Source organism: Microchirus variegatus (genome assembly GCF_963457635.1).
Source record: "Microchirus variegatus genome assembly, chromosome: 5".
Taxonomy (NCBI): Eukaryota; Metazoa; Chordata; class Actinopteri; order Pleuronectiformes; family Soleidae; genus Microchirus; species Microchirus variegatus.
In genome coordinates, this window is record NC_139806.1 from 35,417,627 (window position 1) to 35,434,625 (window position 16,999).

General features: G+C 42.7%; 1 protein-coding gene across 1 annotated transcript in view; it reads left to right on the forward strand.

The window, feature by feature from the left end:
- klf12b (Kruppel like factor 12b) overlaps positions 1 to 16,999 on the forward strand; it is a gene marked incomplete at its 3' end in the record, with an annotated part of 48,867 nt that overhangs the window by 29,628 nt on the left and 2,240 nt on the right. Inside the window, exons 3-4 of the mRNA XM_083889176.1 lie at positions 679 to 1,234; positions 8,853 to 8,988. Of these exons, the coding sequence (XP_083745302.1) occupies positions 679 to 1,234; positions 8,853 to 8,988 (692 nt within the window). The remainder of the gene's footprint in view (positions 1 to 678; positions 1,235 to 8,852; positions 8,989 to 16,999) is intronic.

Consider the following 16,999-nt stretch of genomic DNA (forward strand, 5'->3'; position numbering starts at 1 on the left):
GTAATTACCCAGTATTTTGTATTTCTGTTACCATATATTTACTGGGTAAATAGCTAGTAATTGAGGGCTGTAGCTACCTGCTTATTACCAGCTTATAACCCAATAATACACTAAAATTCACCATATAGAAACCAGGTAAATACCCAGTATTTTTGTTTACACTTATTGGTCTGTATCCAGTAATGTCCAATAAACATTTAACAAGCTTTGTCGCTCCTGGATTAAAACTATCAACTGTAATTCATTGCGGGGCCGCGAGAAATGTTTCTGCGGACCGCCATTGGCCCCCGGGCCGCACTTTGAGAACCAATGCATTAGATGGTAAGTTAGGGTATATTTGCCCATTTGGACATCACTTAAAGTGTGTGTAAAGCAAATGCAAATCTTGTTCCTTGAATCCATACATGTGTTTTTTCCCCCAAAAAGTTTGATCATAGAATGTTTGCAGAACTGACAGATGCCAGGGTTCGCAATGAAAAGATTCTTAGTCAAGTAATGTAATGATGATTATTTTTCATATATTTAAATATATACATATATATATATATACATATATATATACGCATTTCGTAATGCAGCAGATCAGCGACACAGCCATCAACGCACTGGGCTCGCATCTACTGTAAACCCGATTTAAGTGACAAAATCTAACCTCACTGTTTCTCTCACCTCCCACAGTCACCAAAAGTGCGCCCTTATTCTGCGATGGACGGCGTCCCGTTCTTCCTCAGCCGAGTCAAAGCTGAAGCTCCCGAAGACCTGCTCGCTCGCCACGACCTGCACTTCCACACGCAGACCGAGCCCGTTGACCTGTCGATCAACAAATCCCGCCCCACCTCCTCATCCACCACCCCCACCGCTACAAACTTATCGTCATCCCCCCTCAGATCCGCCTTCTCCCCGTCGCCTCTGTCGTCATCATCGTCCTCCTCCTCTTCCTCCTCTCCATCGGTTATCACCTCGGCCTCATCGGTGCTCACACCAGGCCCTCTTGTCGCCGCTGGCGCCGGGGTGAGAGGTCAGCCATATTTGCACATCCTGCACTCTGTGCCGCCGCCTCCGTCCGGCCCCCTGAGCCTGCAGGGAGCCGGGAAGCTGGGCAGCCATGTTCACCGCATTCCGGTCGTGGTACAGTCACTGCCCCTCATGTACACCACTGCGGTTCGATCACCCTCAAGCCTCAACAATGCCATCGTGCTACCTCTGCTGGATGAGTTCAAGAGCCAGGGCAAAGGTGAGACCATGTTTTTCTAATTGTACTTGATATTCCTGCAGCTGACACGGCCGTTCATGTTTTACTGCTTAATGTTGCATTACTGCCTTCTTCATCTCTTTCCTTTGCCTATTCTTCATTCTCTTGAATTGCTGTGGTATTTTGTGGCCTTTTAATTAAGCATTCATATTTCCCTCCCCCCATTATTTAAGTTTAGTTTGATCCGAATGACTTTAAGCCACTGCCTCATTAGTTTCACATCGCTACTTAAGCTGTATGATGTATCTCTTAACCCGCTTGCAGACATTCTCACAGAGTTCACATTCACATTAAATGAATGCAGCAGCATATTATCAGGGTCAGACACACTCACAACAGCGAGAGAATGTACGGAACATCCACGCCGGAGGTGATGCCTGACGATAGCATGGAGAGCATTCGCAGAACACTCATCCATTCACTTTGCTTTGAATTATCTTGACCTTTAGCCTCTGTGAAAATATCTTTGTGCCTTTTGCCTTCTCACATACAGACCCTCTCTGTGTAATATCAGGAAAATGTCCACATTTAAATGCATGTTTGGAAGACTTCAGCTTTAATTTAGACGAGGACTGGGTGTAGAATTTTAATGCTTCTGTGGCTCAAACTTCACGTTGGGTATTGAATTTCAATGCCTTCCTGATGTCATTCAAAATCAAATTTTGATACCAATGGGGTTAATCTCTTTAGTGTCAGTGAGGGAAGTACCTTACAAAGGCTTGACACGTGAGTTTGCACTGTAAAGGCCACATTATACTTCTCCGACTGCGTAATGCGTTATCCGTCTGCGTCACCACGGAGACGCCTCGAGCCTTCATACTTCTGCGTCGTGGTGACAGACACGCGCTGCAATTTCCCGCCCCGATCAGTAGGGGTCGCTGCGCAAGGTTGTTGTGCTTCAGGCTACAGTGAGCAATGGCGTCCGAGAGAGAAAGAGGGAGAAAGACTGTTGTTGTTGAAACAGTGGCCGTTTCTCACTTTTCTGTGTCACGGAACGCAGTTTTAAGATCATTTGAGGCGAAAAATCGGCCATTTAGAGTCTAAACATGTGCTGTGTGTGTTAAGATATGACGTATTTATAGTTTGGCAGCGGCGTTATCGGCGGGGATCAGCTCCGCCTCTGTGGACGCTCGGGTGCTCACTGTGAGCCGGCACAGAGTAGCGTTAGCTTGGCCTGTCCTGAGGACCAATCGCAGCTCTTGCCGTCTCCGTTGTCCCTTGACAGAGTGACGGACACTTAAAAAATATTTTGTGCAGTCGGAGACGACGCAGAGGCTCTTCGACAGGTTCTGCGTCGACACAGAGCACTTTACGCAGGAGTATAAATTGGGCTTAACTTGAGAGCTGGTAGTTGTTTACTGGATGAACCAATGCCAAAGTGATCTATAGTGATGCGACAAAGTAAACAAAACACTTGTGTGAAACGCTAGCACGTTTTAAAACATGGTAGTGGAAAGTTGCTTCACGTGCGGCTGCGAGAAGACGAATTTCAAAATGAATTTCACCGTAATGAGTCACAAAATTTAAATTTGTAAAATTAAATTACATTTGTATCAAAGGTTTTGTTCAGGATATGAAAATGCAAATATTAATATTGATACAGTATCTTCTTCTTTTTTAAATTCACCACCATTTTTAGACATGGATTAAAGGAAATAAGTCAATATCTGAGCCCACAGTGAGAAACAAGGGATAATTATCAGACAGGTCGGTCGTGGCTGACTTCAGGGGTTTTGTCATTTAGAAGAGATTGTGATTTGTACCTGTGTGATGTAGCATGAGTGATCCCAGAGACAAGCAAGGGCTTATTGTGTTTGTAAAATGCTTTTAGAGGCAGCCTGTCAGGTAATAATGTGACCCCACTTAGAGTGAAGATGAGGTTTACAGGTTTGAAGGTCCTCTCATCTTTCACTGAAAGAAATGTTGTTTGGTTGTCTTAAAGCGGAACTAGACCGGAAGTTCCTATTATCGCTGTTTTTTTTGGTGTGTATCTGCGTCATTACCTTGTTTATGAAGCCCTGACGGTTCTAAACAAACAGTTCAGCCACTGCTGAGAACGTTGTGTTTTATTGTAATCTCGGGGCTCAACGAGATCACTGAAAATCCCGTAATAGTTACGTAAAACAGCGGTTCTCCTGAACAACCGATCGTCCTGCTCCGGGCACTAGTCCGGGCACATCCGGTTACGTACATTGAACCGCAGAAGAAGAATAATGTCCGTTGTGGAGGTGTTTCACGAGCAACAGTGTCTTCTGACTCTGGGTCTGACTCCGGTTTAAAGTCATAAAAGGGACTGCGGCGGGGAGTCGTGAAGAAGCTATTTTTAAACACTGTTAAAACAAAGTTTTGATAATGAGGAGCAGTGCATCCACCGTTCCAGAGGGGGGCGCTGCGCTTCTGAGAACGGATGTGCTGGATAGTACTGGCCAATCACAAGACTCTGTCTTCTGGGGGTGAAAGTTCACTCTGAAATCTCGCAGCAGAAAAACACCGTCAGAAAAGAGGATTTCTATCGGCTCGTTTACAGCAACTAGGAGGTTTTTGACCATAAAAACAAGTTAATATATGTAAGTAGACCTCCATAACTAACATTTATGTGCAACAGGACCACTCTATGTCACCTTTAAAGGTGAAGTAAGTAGTTTATAGTGCCATCTAGAGGAGAGGCTGAAATTTACAACAAAGAACTGCTCCTCTGCTCACCCCCTCCCTTCCCTGAGCGCTACGGTATCCTCAGCTGGTCAAATGTCGTCCTCGTCGTCTTTCTCCGTGTCAGCAGATGAGGTTCGTGAGGCGTTTGTCCTTACAGGCTCCGGTAGAAACATGGCGTCTCTCTGCTAACAGTGGCTATGCAACCGTGGCCCACGACCATGTTATTTTACATGACTTTTTGAAACACTATGAAAATGAAACAAAAACTATTATACAGCGACTAGACAATGCAGGAGCACATAATATGTATAAACAAGTGGATTTTGGGTTATATAAACCCATAAATACTACACAGTGTCCCTTTAAATAGCCTCTGGAGCCACACCAGTTTTTTTTTTTTTTATAGAGAGGCAAACATATTGGGCAGCTCGAGTTTTAGACCTCTCTGGCCCAACCTACACAGTGTTATTGGTTTTCTCTCTGGGTGTGGTTTTACTGCCAACCACTCTGCGTGGGCATACAGTACAGTACAGTACAGTACAGTAGGTGTTTTCTCTGAGTGGCACACAGGGCAACTGTTGCGTATGAAAGAGTTTGCTTTTTTGTCACTCCCCTGCAGGACGGACGGACAGACAGACAGCACATAGACTATAAGTCACACCCATGTGCATGTATGCTGTACATACGAGCGAAACAAACAAACAGGGATGTGTAATTAGTGCTCAGACAGACACTCGGCTGGCAGGGTGGGGTGGTCCTGGGAGATGGGCGTTTTAAGTGCTGGATGTCTGCTCCCGTGGATAGGAGAGGGAAAGAAGTTAGAACAGGAAAAACAAAGACTTGCATAAGAGGGTGTGGATGGATATTGAAGATGGATGGCACTTACACACACACATGCATTCTCACATCCACAGTCTAGCATCAAATAAATAAAAATGTACTGTGCTGTGAAGGCACCAAACAGAAATAACATGGTTCTGAAAGAGAGCAGAGAGTTTTTGTTGTTGTTGTTGTTGTTGTGTTTGCACCCACTTGATTCGCTTACTACTTTGAGGTCGTGTCATCTAAATAATACAGATGTTCAGTCCTCACTCTTACAGCCCCTGTACGTCGTGGCTATTTATTGCAGATGTTAAGTTTTATTGGCACCTGTTACCTCCTTTAACCTTTGAAACTTTTTTTTTCCCACTATATGTTGCAGTCAAAACAAAATCCCATGCAGAGTCTGCGTTTGGGGGTTTGGTTTAAGCATTTTGTGACTCTTGTCCTCGGGCATTGTTGGTCTGTTGTGGCCACACATCTGTGACATCATTTGCAAATCTGTGCTTTCCTGGTGCATGACTGACTTTTTCTAGGAGGCTCTTTTTTTTTTACGTGCCACCTCCACACATCTCTCCTTCCAATATGGGATAAAAAAAAAATATTATTTTAATTATCAATTATTCTATCTTTCTATTCTCTATTATTTTGGTGATTACTTGGTCCCTGCAATGTTAGAGAATAGTGTTTCCCAAATGAGATCAGATATTCACTCTACTGTCACAGAGAGGAACTGGGACACAACAATCACATTTTGATTGATCCATTGATTCATCGCAGTGTTGTTATTGTTGTTGCAGTTGTCGTACTGCAGATTGTTTGCTGACCCGTGTGCTAGAACAGAATTCAAAATGAAATAGTAATTTATATTTATATTATTTTTAATGCAAATTACAAACTACAAAGGCTGCAATTAATCACTGATCATTTGATAATTGATTCATCCGTGTGTGTTTTAAAAAAATAAAATAAAAATAGGTGCGATCGCAGTCACAATACATGTAGCAAAAAAAAATCACAAAGAAATATTTTACTGAATTTATTCTGCCCTAAAATTAAATGATAATCTTTGGCACAATAAAAAAAATGGTGATTGGATTTCATATTGGCAATGTTAATTATGTCTCTTCTTATTGACCTTTCGATTTTTGGTATGTTTTTTAAACAATAGTAAGTTTTAAATACTGTCGTATTGCACTTAGCCTGGGTCCTGCTCCATGTGTCAGATGTCACCATTGGTCGATGGCTGAACAAATAAGTTGTTGACATCAGCGAAGTCACAAACAAGAGTCTGCTCTGTCCACGTCAAGTTTAACCTGATCATCAAAGCTCTTATAAGCACAAGAACATGGACACACACATCCACTCTCACACACACGCACACACACACACGCACAGGTTGGCCATCCTCTCTCAGAGAGGGTGGGTATGCTTCTTTTCACTGCCGTTTCCCTGTCTCCGGCGGGAGGTTGCCATGGAAACAGGGCTTGACTGGAAACAACAGGAGCGAAAAGAAAGAAATCCAGTGCTCTGCCCACCTCTCCACCACTCCTCCTTTGTGTCCCTCGCTCAAAATACCCCTTTTCCAACACACAATGCATTTCTAACTAATTACAGGTTTTCCGCAGGGCAGGCGAGCTGGTGACCACTTTGCATATCGTTGTCTGCAACAACATGTAGAAAATCTTTAAAAGCAAAAATCTCCAACTGAGACATTGCATTTTCTATGTGCCCCCCCCCCCCCCCCCCCACACAAGTAATAACACCATGTCTGCTGCTAGCTGTAGACCTCTATTATGTACCATTATGGTCACAGTCTCAGCTGAGAGGGGATAAGAGGTGAAGTCCTGATAGCTTATAAAAGCACCAGGATTACAGTGGACAAAACCCAGCAGAACGAACTGTATGTCTGAATATGTTCAGCATTTGTCAATTTATACTTATTAAAAAAAGTAGATATCATATTTTTTTTTGTGTAGATTTGCATCTACATTTATTGAGTAGTTTTTTTTACTTTCATGACCTTCATCTCTTCAAGTTTTTGCAGTCAAGTCGGTGCCATTGGGGACAGAGTGGATAGGATGACTGCAGACTCTGGCTTTATATCTAATGAGCTGTCACAACTTTTTGGAACGGATGCAACTCTGAGATGGAGAGCAAGAGACAGACACTCCTGCGCTCATTGGCTCGAAAGGGTCGGGAACTTAATGGCCATGCTGGCCAGTTGAATGCATTGGATGTCTTCTGAAACTCAGGTTTTTCGAATCTGGAAGTTCACAGACAGGCAAACACAGGCACCCGTTGGACGATACTAGCCGTCAATCACACTGGTGTCCACTCATATGTGCCATACTTCATAGTCTGTTTTCCTCTAATTGTGAACGCAATTCGCGTTCGACTGAAGAAGACATAAAACTAGCATTTGAGACCATTAACACCTCAGGAAAAGGTGCTAATGGTGTGAAAAAAAAAAAATCAAATCAGGCTAATTTCCCCCCCGAGTTCTCTTCAAACCGAGTTCTTTTTTGTTCTCTGACTGCTCGTTCTCTCCAACTTTCTGGCCTTCACTTTCCAAGACTAGGCTCCAACGTTCAGCAAAGTTAGCTTGGTAATTATCAGGATTTGCTGTAAAGCGATTAGTACAACAAATAAAACCAGACCTCTGTATTCTCTCCAGGACCTTTATGCAAAAGTGTGTTATTATCATGAATTCTGTTGTGTGTCTGTTGCTCATTTGGGAGAACAGAGAGTGTGAGTCCTCTCCTACAGAGCTGCAGCTACTGACTGCTACTTTTAACTTGCACATATTCAGTAGGCACACACACACACACACACATGCACATAAACACACACACACACACACACACACATTCTTGTACTTGCTGCATACTGAGGACCGGCATTTCCACTTTATAAATCAACACAATTACAAATATCTACTTCATGAATGACATCTAAAAAGAATTACTGGTTGCAGTACCATAAAATGTCTGCAGGTGGAGCCCCAGAGCAAAAAGGGCAGGAAAACTTTTTCTTTCTTTTTTTTTTCTTTTTTTTTTTTTTGTCCAAAATTTGACAAAAACGTCATACTATACTATGTCGACCAAAATTACAAAACAAAATTTGACCAACAATTTTTGGTCCAAAAATTGACAAAAACGTCGTACTATACTGTCGTACAAAATAAAAAATAAAAAATTGACCCAAAATTTTTGATCCAAAATTTGACAAAAACATCATACTATACTATGTCGTCCAAAATTTGAAAAAATCTTTGACAAAAAACTTTTGGTCCAAAATTTGACAAAACGTCATACTATACTCTGTCGACCAAAATTCAAAAAAATTTGACCAACAATTTTTGGTCCAAAATTTGACAAAAACGTCTACTATACTGTCGTACAAAATAAAATAAAAAAATGGACCAAAAAATTTTTGATCCAGATATTTGACAAAAACGTCATACTATACTCTGTCGACCAAAATTTTAAAAAAATTGACAAAAATGTCATATGTCATCCAAAATTTGAAAAAAAAATTTGACCAACAATTTTTGGTCCAAAATTTGACAAAACGTTGTATTATACTGTCGTCCAAAATTTGAAAAAAACGTCATACTATACTATGTCGTTTTTTTGACAAATTGAGTATAGCATGTTATAGCAACCTAAGGAAGTGATTTCAATGAAAACAAAGTGAGGACCGGCCAAAATGTCCTCACTTTGTAAAAATGACCTCACTTTGTTGGTTAAAAAAAACCCTCACTGGTCCTCAGTATGCCGCAAGTACAAGAACACACACACACACGCACAGAAAAGAAAAGGGAACGCCCAAACAATGCTCCACCCAGCTCCTTATCTCTATAGTTAGATGCTGATAAAGAATGCATGTGTGTGTGTGTGTGTGTGTGTGTGTGTGTGTGCGTGTGTGTGTGTGTGTGTGCACATGCCCGCTCCTGCCCATATAACCATAATGCAACTGCATCATAAACACAAAAGACGATCCGCTCGTTACAATTTGACACACTTTACAGCACACTCGATGCGATATGCACTCACAAGTTTCCAAAGGCCCAGCTCCAGAGTGTCATGTGTCTGACTCCTGTGTCTGTGTCCCTTTTTCCCCGCAGCACACACAGACCCCAACGGCCTGTCGCCAAGGCAGATCAAAAGTGACAGCGATGACGACGACCTGCCAAACGTGACCTTGGACAGTGTTAATGAGACCGGCTCCACTGCGCTGTCTATAGCCCGCGCTGTACAAGAGTGAGTATCGTGATCTTATACACACGCGTGTGTCGGAAATGTTCGCTCCTGACTTTTTTTTTTTCCCTCTACTGACCCTTAAAAAAAAAATAATTCCCACATCTCCGTGTCAAGCTGTTGTATCTGTTCAGTCCTGTCACTGTAGAGTATGTGGGAAGTATGGCTTTGATCCTGACACTCTTCACCGTTATGGCAGCTGTTATATTTGGTGCAAGGGGAGTTTGAGTTTGATCTACTGGTAAAGTAGCAAGTAGAAGTCCTTCACTATCAAAATGTACATAGTTTGTCTGTAAGTGCCTTATGGAAATATATATATATATAAAACTAGCCATAGCTTATTTTTATTTATTATTGCATTAGGTGATTATTCAACCAAAACTTTTTTCATCTAAAAGTTAATAGATTTTTTTTTTTTTGCCTTTTTCCATGTATGAAATATTTCATTATACATTACTCTTATTTGAACGATATGAGTGCATTGCATTGCAGACACAAAATCTGACAGGGAAGGCAGATCGGTGAGTCAGACAGGAACCAACTCATATCATGTATTATGTGTTGTCATTAAAGCGGAACTAGACCGGAAGTTCCTATTAACGCTGTTTTTTTGGTGTGTATCTGCGTCATTACCTTGTTTATGAAGCCCTGACGGTTCGAAACAAACAGTTCAGCCACTGCTGAGAACGTTGTGTTTTATTGTAATCTCGGGGCTCAACGAGATCACTGAAAATCCCGTAATAGTTACGTAAACAGCGGTTCTCCTGAACAGCAGATCCTCCTGCTCCGGGCACTAGTCCGGGCACATCCGGTTGCATACATTGAACTGCAGAAGAAGAATAACGTCCGTTGTGGAGGTGTTTCACGAGCAACAGTGTCTTCTGACTCTGGGTCTGACTCCGGGTCAAAGGTCGTCAAAGGGACTGCGGCGGGGAGTCGTGAAGAAGCTATTTTTAAACACTGTTAAAACAATGTTTTGATAATGAGGAGCAGTGCATCCACCGTTCCAGAGGGGGGCGCTGCGCTTCTGAGAACGTATGTGCTGGATAGTACTGGCCAATCACAAGACTCTGTCTTCTGGGGGTGAACGTTCACTCTGAAATCTCGCAGCAGAAAAACACCGTCAGAAAAGAGGATTTCTATCGGCTCGTTTACAGCAACTAGGAGGTTTTTGAGCATAAAAACAAGTTAATATATGTAAGTAGACCTCCATAACTAACATTTATGTGCAACAGGACCACTCTATGTCACCTTTAAAACAGTTAAGCATCATGTACTGAACTGATTTCTAAAGACTGGCACTAAAAAAACCTATATCAGGCATCCTCTAAAAAAAACTAACTAAATTTACATTTTATTTAAAGAGAATTGAAGAAATAAATGTTATAGTTCAGACCGATGAGTTTTAAAATGTTTTCCCTGACACCCTGGACGAGAGAGCGTAAGGTCTAGTGTTGTGATTTTCTGCGAGATTCTCTAGCCGCATTGAACGTATCTGTGTGGGTGTGCAGTTATATGACTGCATATGGCTCAGACATACTTTATGCCATGTTCGGGCCTACAGACATCACAGCTCCTGCGGTGTCTGTCCATCTGTGTTGAATGAAAAGACTTCCCTCTCCGGTGAATGACAGGCCGTGGTATTCTGATCAGAGAGCAGGAAATCAGAGGCAGAGAAGCAATTTTGGCTCGGCCGTTGCCCTCTTCCCCTGCCACCCGTAAACTCAGAGCAGTCATAACTAGTCGCCTGGCCAGACTCGAGTTAATACCCATGGGCTTTTTATTTAGACTAACTGTGAGGAAAAATATTCCAGGACTCTGTGAGAATCCTGCTAATGATGAAGGCTGACAGTAGGCCAACCACGACTGGCGTTTTGTGTTCTGGTGGTTTGTGTGTGTGTGTGTAGGTGCATTTTGCATTCCTTGTCTGTGCACTGAACATCTACAGTAATGAAACTAAATGAGTTGTTGTGGTGGCTCTGTGCAACGCATTACGGTAAGAAACCGGTGTTGTGGCCGTGCTTGTTCAGTGGAAAAAAAAGAAGCAGAAGTGGCCGTTTTTTTTTTTTTACGAAAAACACTCACACACAGAGTGAGAGACACTCGGTGCAGGACTCGGGTTTCGGTGCAGGTTATTGAAAGGGACAGGCCTTGTCCCTGAGTGCCACATGTGGGCACCCGGTGGCCAGAGGAGAACAGAGGTTGGCAGGACCTCAACCTTTCACTGCCCAAGCTTTCACTATGGAGATAAATCACCAGCCAAGGCTAAGCGGTGCCCTGCCAGGGTCCTGCCCACACACTCGCTCCTCTGTGTGCAAAGTGCAGACTGTGCGGTTTGGAAACTGTTGTGCGACTCCTGCGTGCATCGCTGCGTTTGTGACAAAAAAAGTGTGTACTCGTGCCTGCAAAAGTATCAATCCTCTGTGCGTTTGTGTGTTTGTGTGTTTTTGCGCTGCAACACAACATGCACGTGTTCGTGCACAATGGACAGAACAGCTGGTTCCGGAAGGAGGTCAGCCTTTTGTCAACAGGAACACAGACTTGCATGTTTGTCTGCGGGAAAAACAAAGAAGTCTGTAGCCTTCTTGAGTTACGCGATGGGAGAATGCGCGCTCTTGTATCGACACAACGCACGTAGCTCTACGGACACGTGCGCCCGCAAAAAAAAAACAGACGTCGACGGCACATTTTTGAAGCGTCGTGTTGCTGCGTTTCTTTTTCTTTTCTTTTGGAACGTTGACACTTTGAGTGTAGAAGCAAGCGCTCTGTGCAATTTAGTGTTCATATTTACACAAGCAGTCGCCCAGAGAGCATCAGGATGGAGAAGTGAAAGGGCGGAGGATAGGAGGGACTGCAGCCTCCAATCCAGGTATCCACATATAAATAAATGAGTGAAAGGAGAGAGAGAGAGAGAGAGAGAGAGATAGAGAGACACACACACACACACACACACTGAGAGAGAGAGTGTCATGTGCTTCTTGGACAGCCTCCTCCATATTCATGCGTTTCCCTGGGGACCGGTGGATCGGCTATTGTGGGAGAGCATAAGCGAAAGAGAGACTGCCACAGAGAGATAGGTGTGTGTGTGTGTGTGTGTGGGTGTGTGTGTGTTCTTGTACTTGTGGCATACTGAGGACCAGTGAGGGTTTTTAACCAACAAAGTGAGGCCCTTTTTTACGAAGTGAGGACATTTTGTTGGCCGGTCCTCACTTTGTTTTCATTGAAATCACTTCCTTAGGTTGCTATAACATGCTATAGTCTGTTTTTTAACAGAGCTCCTCAAGTTGGTACAAAACCCGGTTCCACCTACAGACAATTTATGGTACTGCACCCAGTAGTTCTTTATAGATGTCATTCATGAAGTAGATATTAATAATTGTGTTGATTTACAAAGTGGCAATGCTGGTCCTCAGTATGCAGCAAGTACAAGAATGTGTGTGTGTGCGTGCGTGTGTGTGTGTGTGTGTGTGTGTGTGCATATATGCATATGCACTGTATATAGGTGTGTGGATATATTTTGTGTGTTTATACCATATAGTGTGTGTGTGTGTGTGTGTGTAATACATGTTTGTAATAGGCTGTGAGGACCAATTTTGATTCACACCTGTCTTTGTAAGGACATTGTTGACCCTTGAGTGGTTCTTACAGCTTTGAAGGGCTCTTTGAGTCTTAAGACTTGATTTTAGTGTTAAGGTTAGACTTGGGTTTAGGTTAAGGCAGTAACTGGTTATGGTTCGGGTTAGGCGTACGGCGTGTGTCGGAAGGGTCGTCTCTGTTGAAGTCTGGCTGGTCCCCAAGGACTTTGGTGCAACGAGGCATAGCAGGTGGAGGGAAGGGAGAAGGGTGAGGTGGTGAGTGGCAGTATCCATTGACAGGTACAGGAATGCCCAGTGGGCTGTCTTCCAGTGGACACACACACACACATTCAAACATATCCCCTTTCCTGTTTTCCCCATAATTCCACCATTGCTTTACCTGTGTGTGTGAGAGTCATGTCGAAGTGGTAACTGAGTCGAAACTGTTGGTGTGGCCATCCACTTTTTTATACATATTATGTGCTCCTGCATTGTCTAGTCGCTGTATAATAGTTTTTGTTTCATTTTCGTAGTGTTTCAAAAAGTCATGTAAAATAACATGACCGCGGGCCGCGGTTGCATAGCCACTGTTAGCAGAGAGACGCCATGTTTCTACCGGAGCCTGTAAGGACAAACGCGAGAGAACAAATCAAGCGTCTCTTAACTTGTAGCAGGAAGTCCCGCCTCCACTCTCTCCGCTTCGTCTGCTACGGCCGCGGTAGCTCCGCCCTCTCCCTCGCCTCACGAACCTCATCTGCTGACACGGAGAAAGACGACGAGGACAACATTTGACCGGCTGAGGACACCGTAGCGCTCAGGGAAGGGAGGGGGTGAGCAGAGGAGCAGTTGTTGTGAATTTCAGCCTCTCCTCTAGATGGCACTATAAACTACTTACTTCACCTTTAACAGCCATAACACATATAATCAGAGATATGTTGTTCGATATAATTGTTTAAATTATCCAAAAAAAGATCTTCTGACTTTTTTAATGCCACTGTACCTGAAAAAAAATGTCACTATGCTGCATACTTTATCGGAAAATGCTCTGTCAGGCAAAACTATCAGACCTCACCGAGGGTGTGTTCATGTGTATAAACCAGCAGTGCAGAGGCGGGCGGAGGCAGGATGTGTTAATTCCACCAAACTGCTTTTTTTGAGAGGTAGATTTCACTTGTGAAACTTTTCGTGGGCACTTCTTTGCGTTTTCAGTCCGACTCCAACCCGTTTGCAGACGACTCGCTTCACTAGTGCAAACGTTGCTGTTGCCTCCGTCTGTCTTGTCGTGAAACAAATCTTTTCCTGTGTGCATTGCGGTAATGTCGCCAGGTGAAATGAGATGTAAACTCCACTATACTGGAGTCGTGTGGCGCTCTAGGCCTGAAATCATTGGACAATGTTTTATCAGTGATGGACATTTGTACATTTCTATACATTTAAAAGTTGTGTAGTTTGGAATTGATTAAATCTCTGGGTCAAAAGCGCCAATTGAACAAAGTCAATTGTAGTAAGGTTTTACTGTGGGCGCTCATGCAGTGAACCTGCTCATATAAATAGCTTCATACACTGCTTGTAACATTTTTCAGGAGCTTAGCAGAAAAAGACCAGTGGTGGTGAAATGTTCCCCAACCCACGGAGAAGCAATGGAAATCCTTCTCCAAAATCACTCATGTTTAGTTGATGCAGTAGTGAAAAACTGTTGGCTTTTAGGGCCACATACAGTCAATTCTATCAAGTAATTGATAAAACTTACAGTATATTAGCTTCATTTTGTCTTCACATGTCAAATCAAAAGCCCAAAGATTTTCCGTTACATGATGTAAAACTATATTCTCACTTTGTTGAAGCCAAAACTATTGATAAATACGGAGCCCCAGACATGACATGGGAAAAAATGTGTGGAATGTGTGAACAAAATGAATGATATTAATAACATTCTCTGAATTACCTGGAGACCTACACAAGTAAAGTGAGAAGAAGAAGAAGAGGGCTGAGGCTTTCGGGGTGTACAGAGATAGTGTTGTTGGGTTTTATTTTAGTTTGGGAATGAGTTACAAAGATGTTCTCAAAAAAAAAAGTGGCATTGCAAAGAATCTTTATTAGCGAGAGGCATTCAAACAGAATATGCAGATAGTAACGTAACCCCCGCTCTGCCTCACTAAATGCATGTGTGCTCCTGCAGCAGGGGATACAAATCCTGTCAGGGATTTGTATCAGACACACTACGACACTTGCACACTTTGTTTCTGCATATTTGTTGTTGTCTTTGTAAGCATCAGTCTAAAACAGGGGTTCTCAAAGTTTTGAGGAAAAAAACAGAAAGAAATCCCATTTGTAATAACTTTAATGACCAGATTGCAGTTCTACAGTTTAGTGTTAAGTAATATAAACATTAATATAATGTAATTTAAGCATTAATATAATAACGCTTTATAATTTACTGGGTAACTACTCAGTATTTTGGCCATTGTTCTTACCTTCTAATTACAGGTTAATACCAAGTAACACATTTCAGTTACCATATATTTACTGGGTAAATAGCTAGTAATTGGGGGCTGTAGCTACCTGCTTATTACCAGCTTATAACACAATAATACACTAAAATTCACCATATAGAAACCAGGTAAATACCCAGTATTTTTGTTTACACTTATTGGTCTGTATCCAGTAATGTCCAATAAACATTTAACAAGCTTAGTAGCTCCTGGATTAAAACTATCAACTGTTATTCATTGCGGGGCCGCCAGAAATGTTTCTGCGGGCCGCCATTGGCCCCCGGGCCGCACTTTGAGAACCAATGGTATAAAATATGGGTGGTCAGGTGTTTTGTTTGTGCATATTTTTTTTTAGGCATTCTCATTGTGTCGTGTCATAGTTGAGGGTCTAAATGTTATATCACCTTATTTAAAAAAAAAAAACAAATGACGAAGAAAATAGATCACTGCATATAATTTATTAATTTAACAAAAATCTGTCGTATTAAATACACTTATATGGGAAAGTTGTCGTTAATTCTCAGTTTTTACTGCTGTGGTCAGAGCTTCCTAAATCACTGTGCTGTATATCATCATAATCATGGAGTCAGATGAAGTTGATGATCAAAATCTAAACATCCGCCTCATCATCTGTTCGGTGGCTGAGCTCTGCTGAGTGCTTCCACTGTAAATCCTGCCTCTCCTCTTCACACACACGCATGGACGCGGACACGCACACACACACACACACTCACGATACCTAGACGGTCCTCTGCATGCTTTGTGAATGCAGCTCTTTGTCTCCACGTTCAGTTTTTGTCGTCGCGTTACCGCGTTAGATTTTCTGAACTCAGACAAACGCAGTAGAGTGAGAGTTCATTTCATGTCTGACCCGTGTGCTCATTTCCTGTACAGCTTCAGATTGGCAGTAAGCCAAGAGCAACAGGTGATTCTGTGTATTTGTGTAGCCCGTGTGTGTGTATGTTTGCACCCTGATTGCACCACACACACACACACACACACACACACACACACATATCTATATAAGTCTGTACGTTTGACAAATGGTGGTTCTGGGTAAAGACAGAGAGACAGGAAGTGGCCTCTGTGCGATGGAGACAGACACTGGAGGGCCTCCCCGTCAGTCCCGGCTCCTCTTTCAGGTCCCCTCTAACTGAATGTGAAGCTCTTCCTCTTCTCCTTCTCATTTTCTCCCTTCACCTTCTAACCTTCCTTTTTTTCCCTTAAATTCCACAACAGAGACTCTGAGACCCTAAAAGAAAAGCATTTGTGCTCGTCCTCGGTTGAGTGAACCCTGATAATCATATCCCTCAGATATAAACAGAGATTATGATGATTATCCTGTTCCAGGGGACTTAAGTGTTGTAACACACCCTCAAACAGGGGACTCACGTTGGGCGGGGGACATTTTTCAGGTCCCGTCTTTGTCGTGCTTTAAATCAAGCTAAAATCATGTCTAAGACACTCTGGTCATTTATTATTTTTTATTCTTTTAATATTAAGCAAAGCGGGGACTTGCAAAGTGTGTGAGTGTTAAAGCCCATACTCAGCCGTGCCCCTGCTGGCTGGAGACGGGATTTTACCTTTACACCTTTACACCTTTGCTACTGGGCTACAGCTCTTTCGCTGTGACAAATGATATACTCAGCTGTAATATGGATTACCTATTGGAAAGGAAATGTTGTGCCATATTTTACTGATGGCAGAAGTAGCTCAGGAGTCATTAACTGCACTGTGAAAAAAACACTGTGAAATAGACAGTATCCACCTCTGATTGATGAAAGTCTGGGAGCAAAATGAATATATCAGCCACTTTACCTCGTCTACTAACAGTCACGCTATGGCTGTGTTGCGCTGCCACCTGCTGGCTGGCAAAGCCAGGGTTTTTACCATGATATGTGGCATTTATCTCTGCTGTATTGTAATGTATACGAAGCATACTGTGTT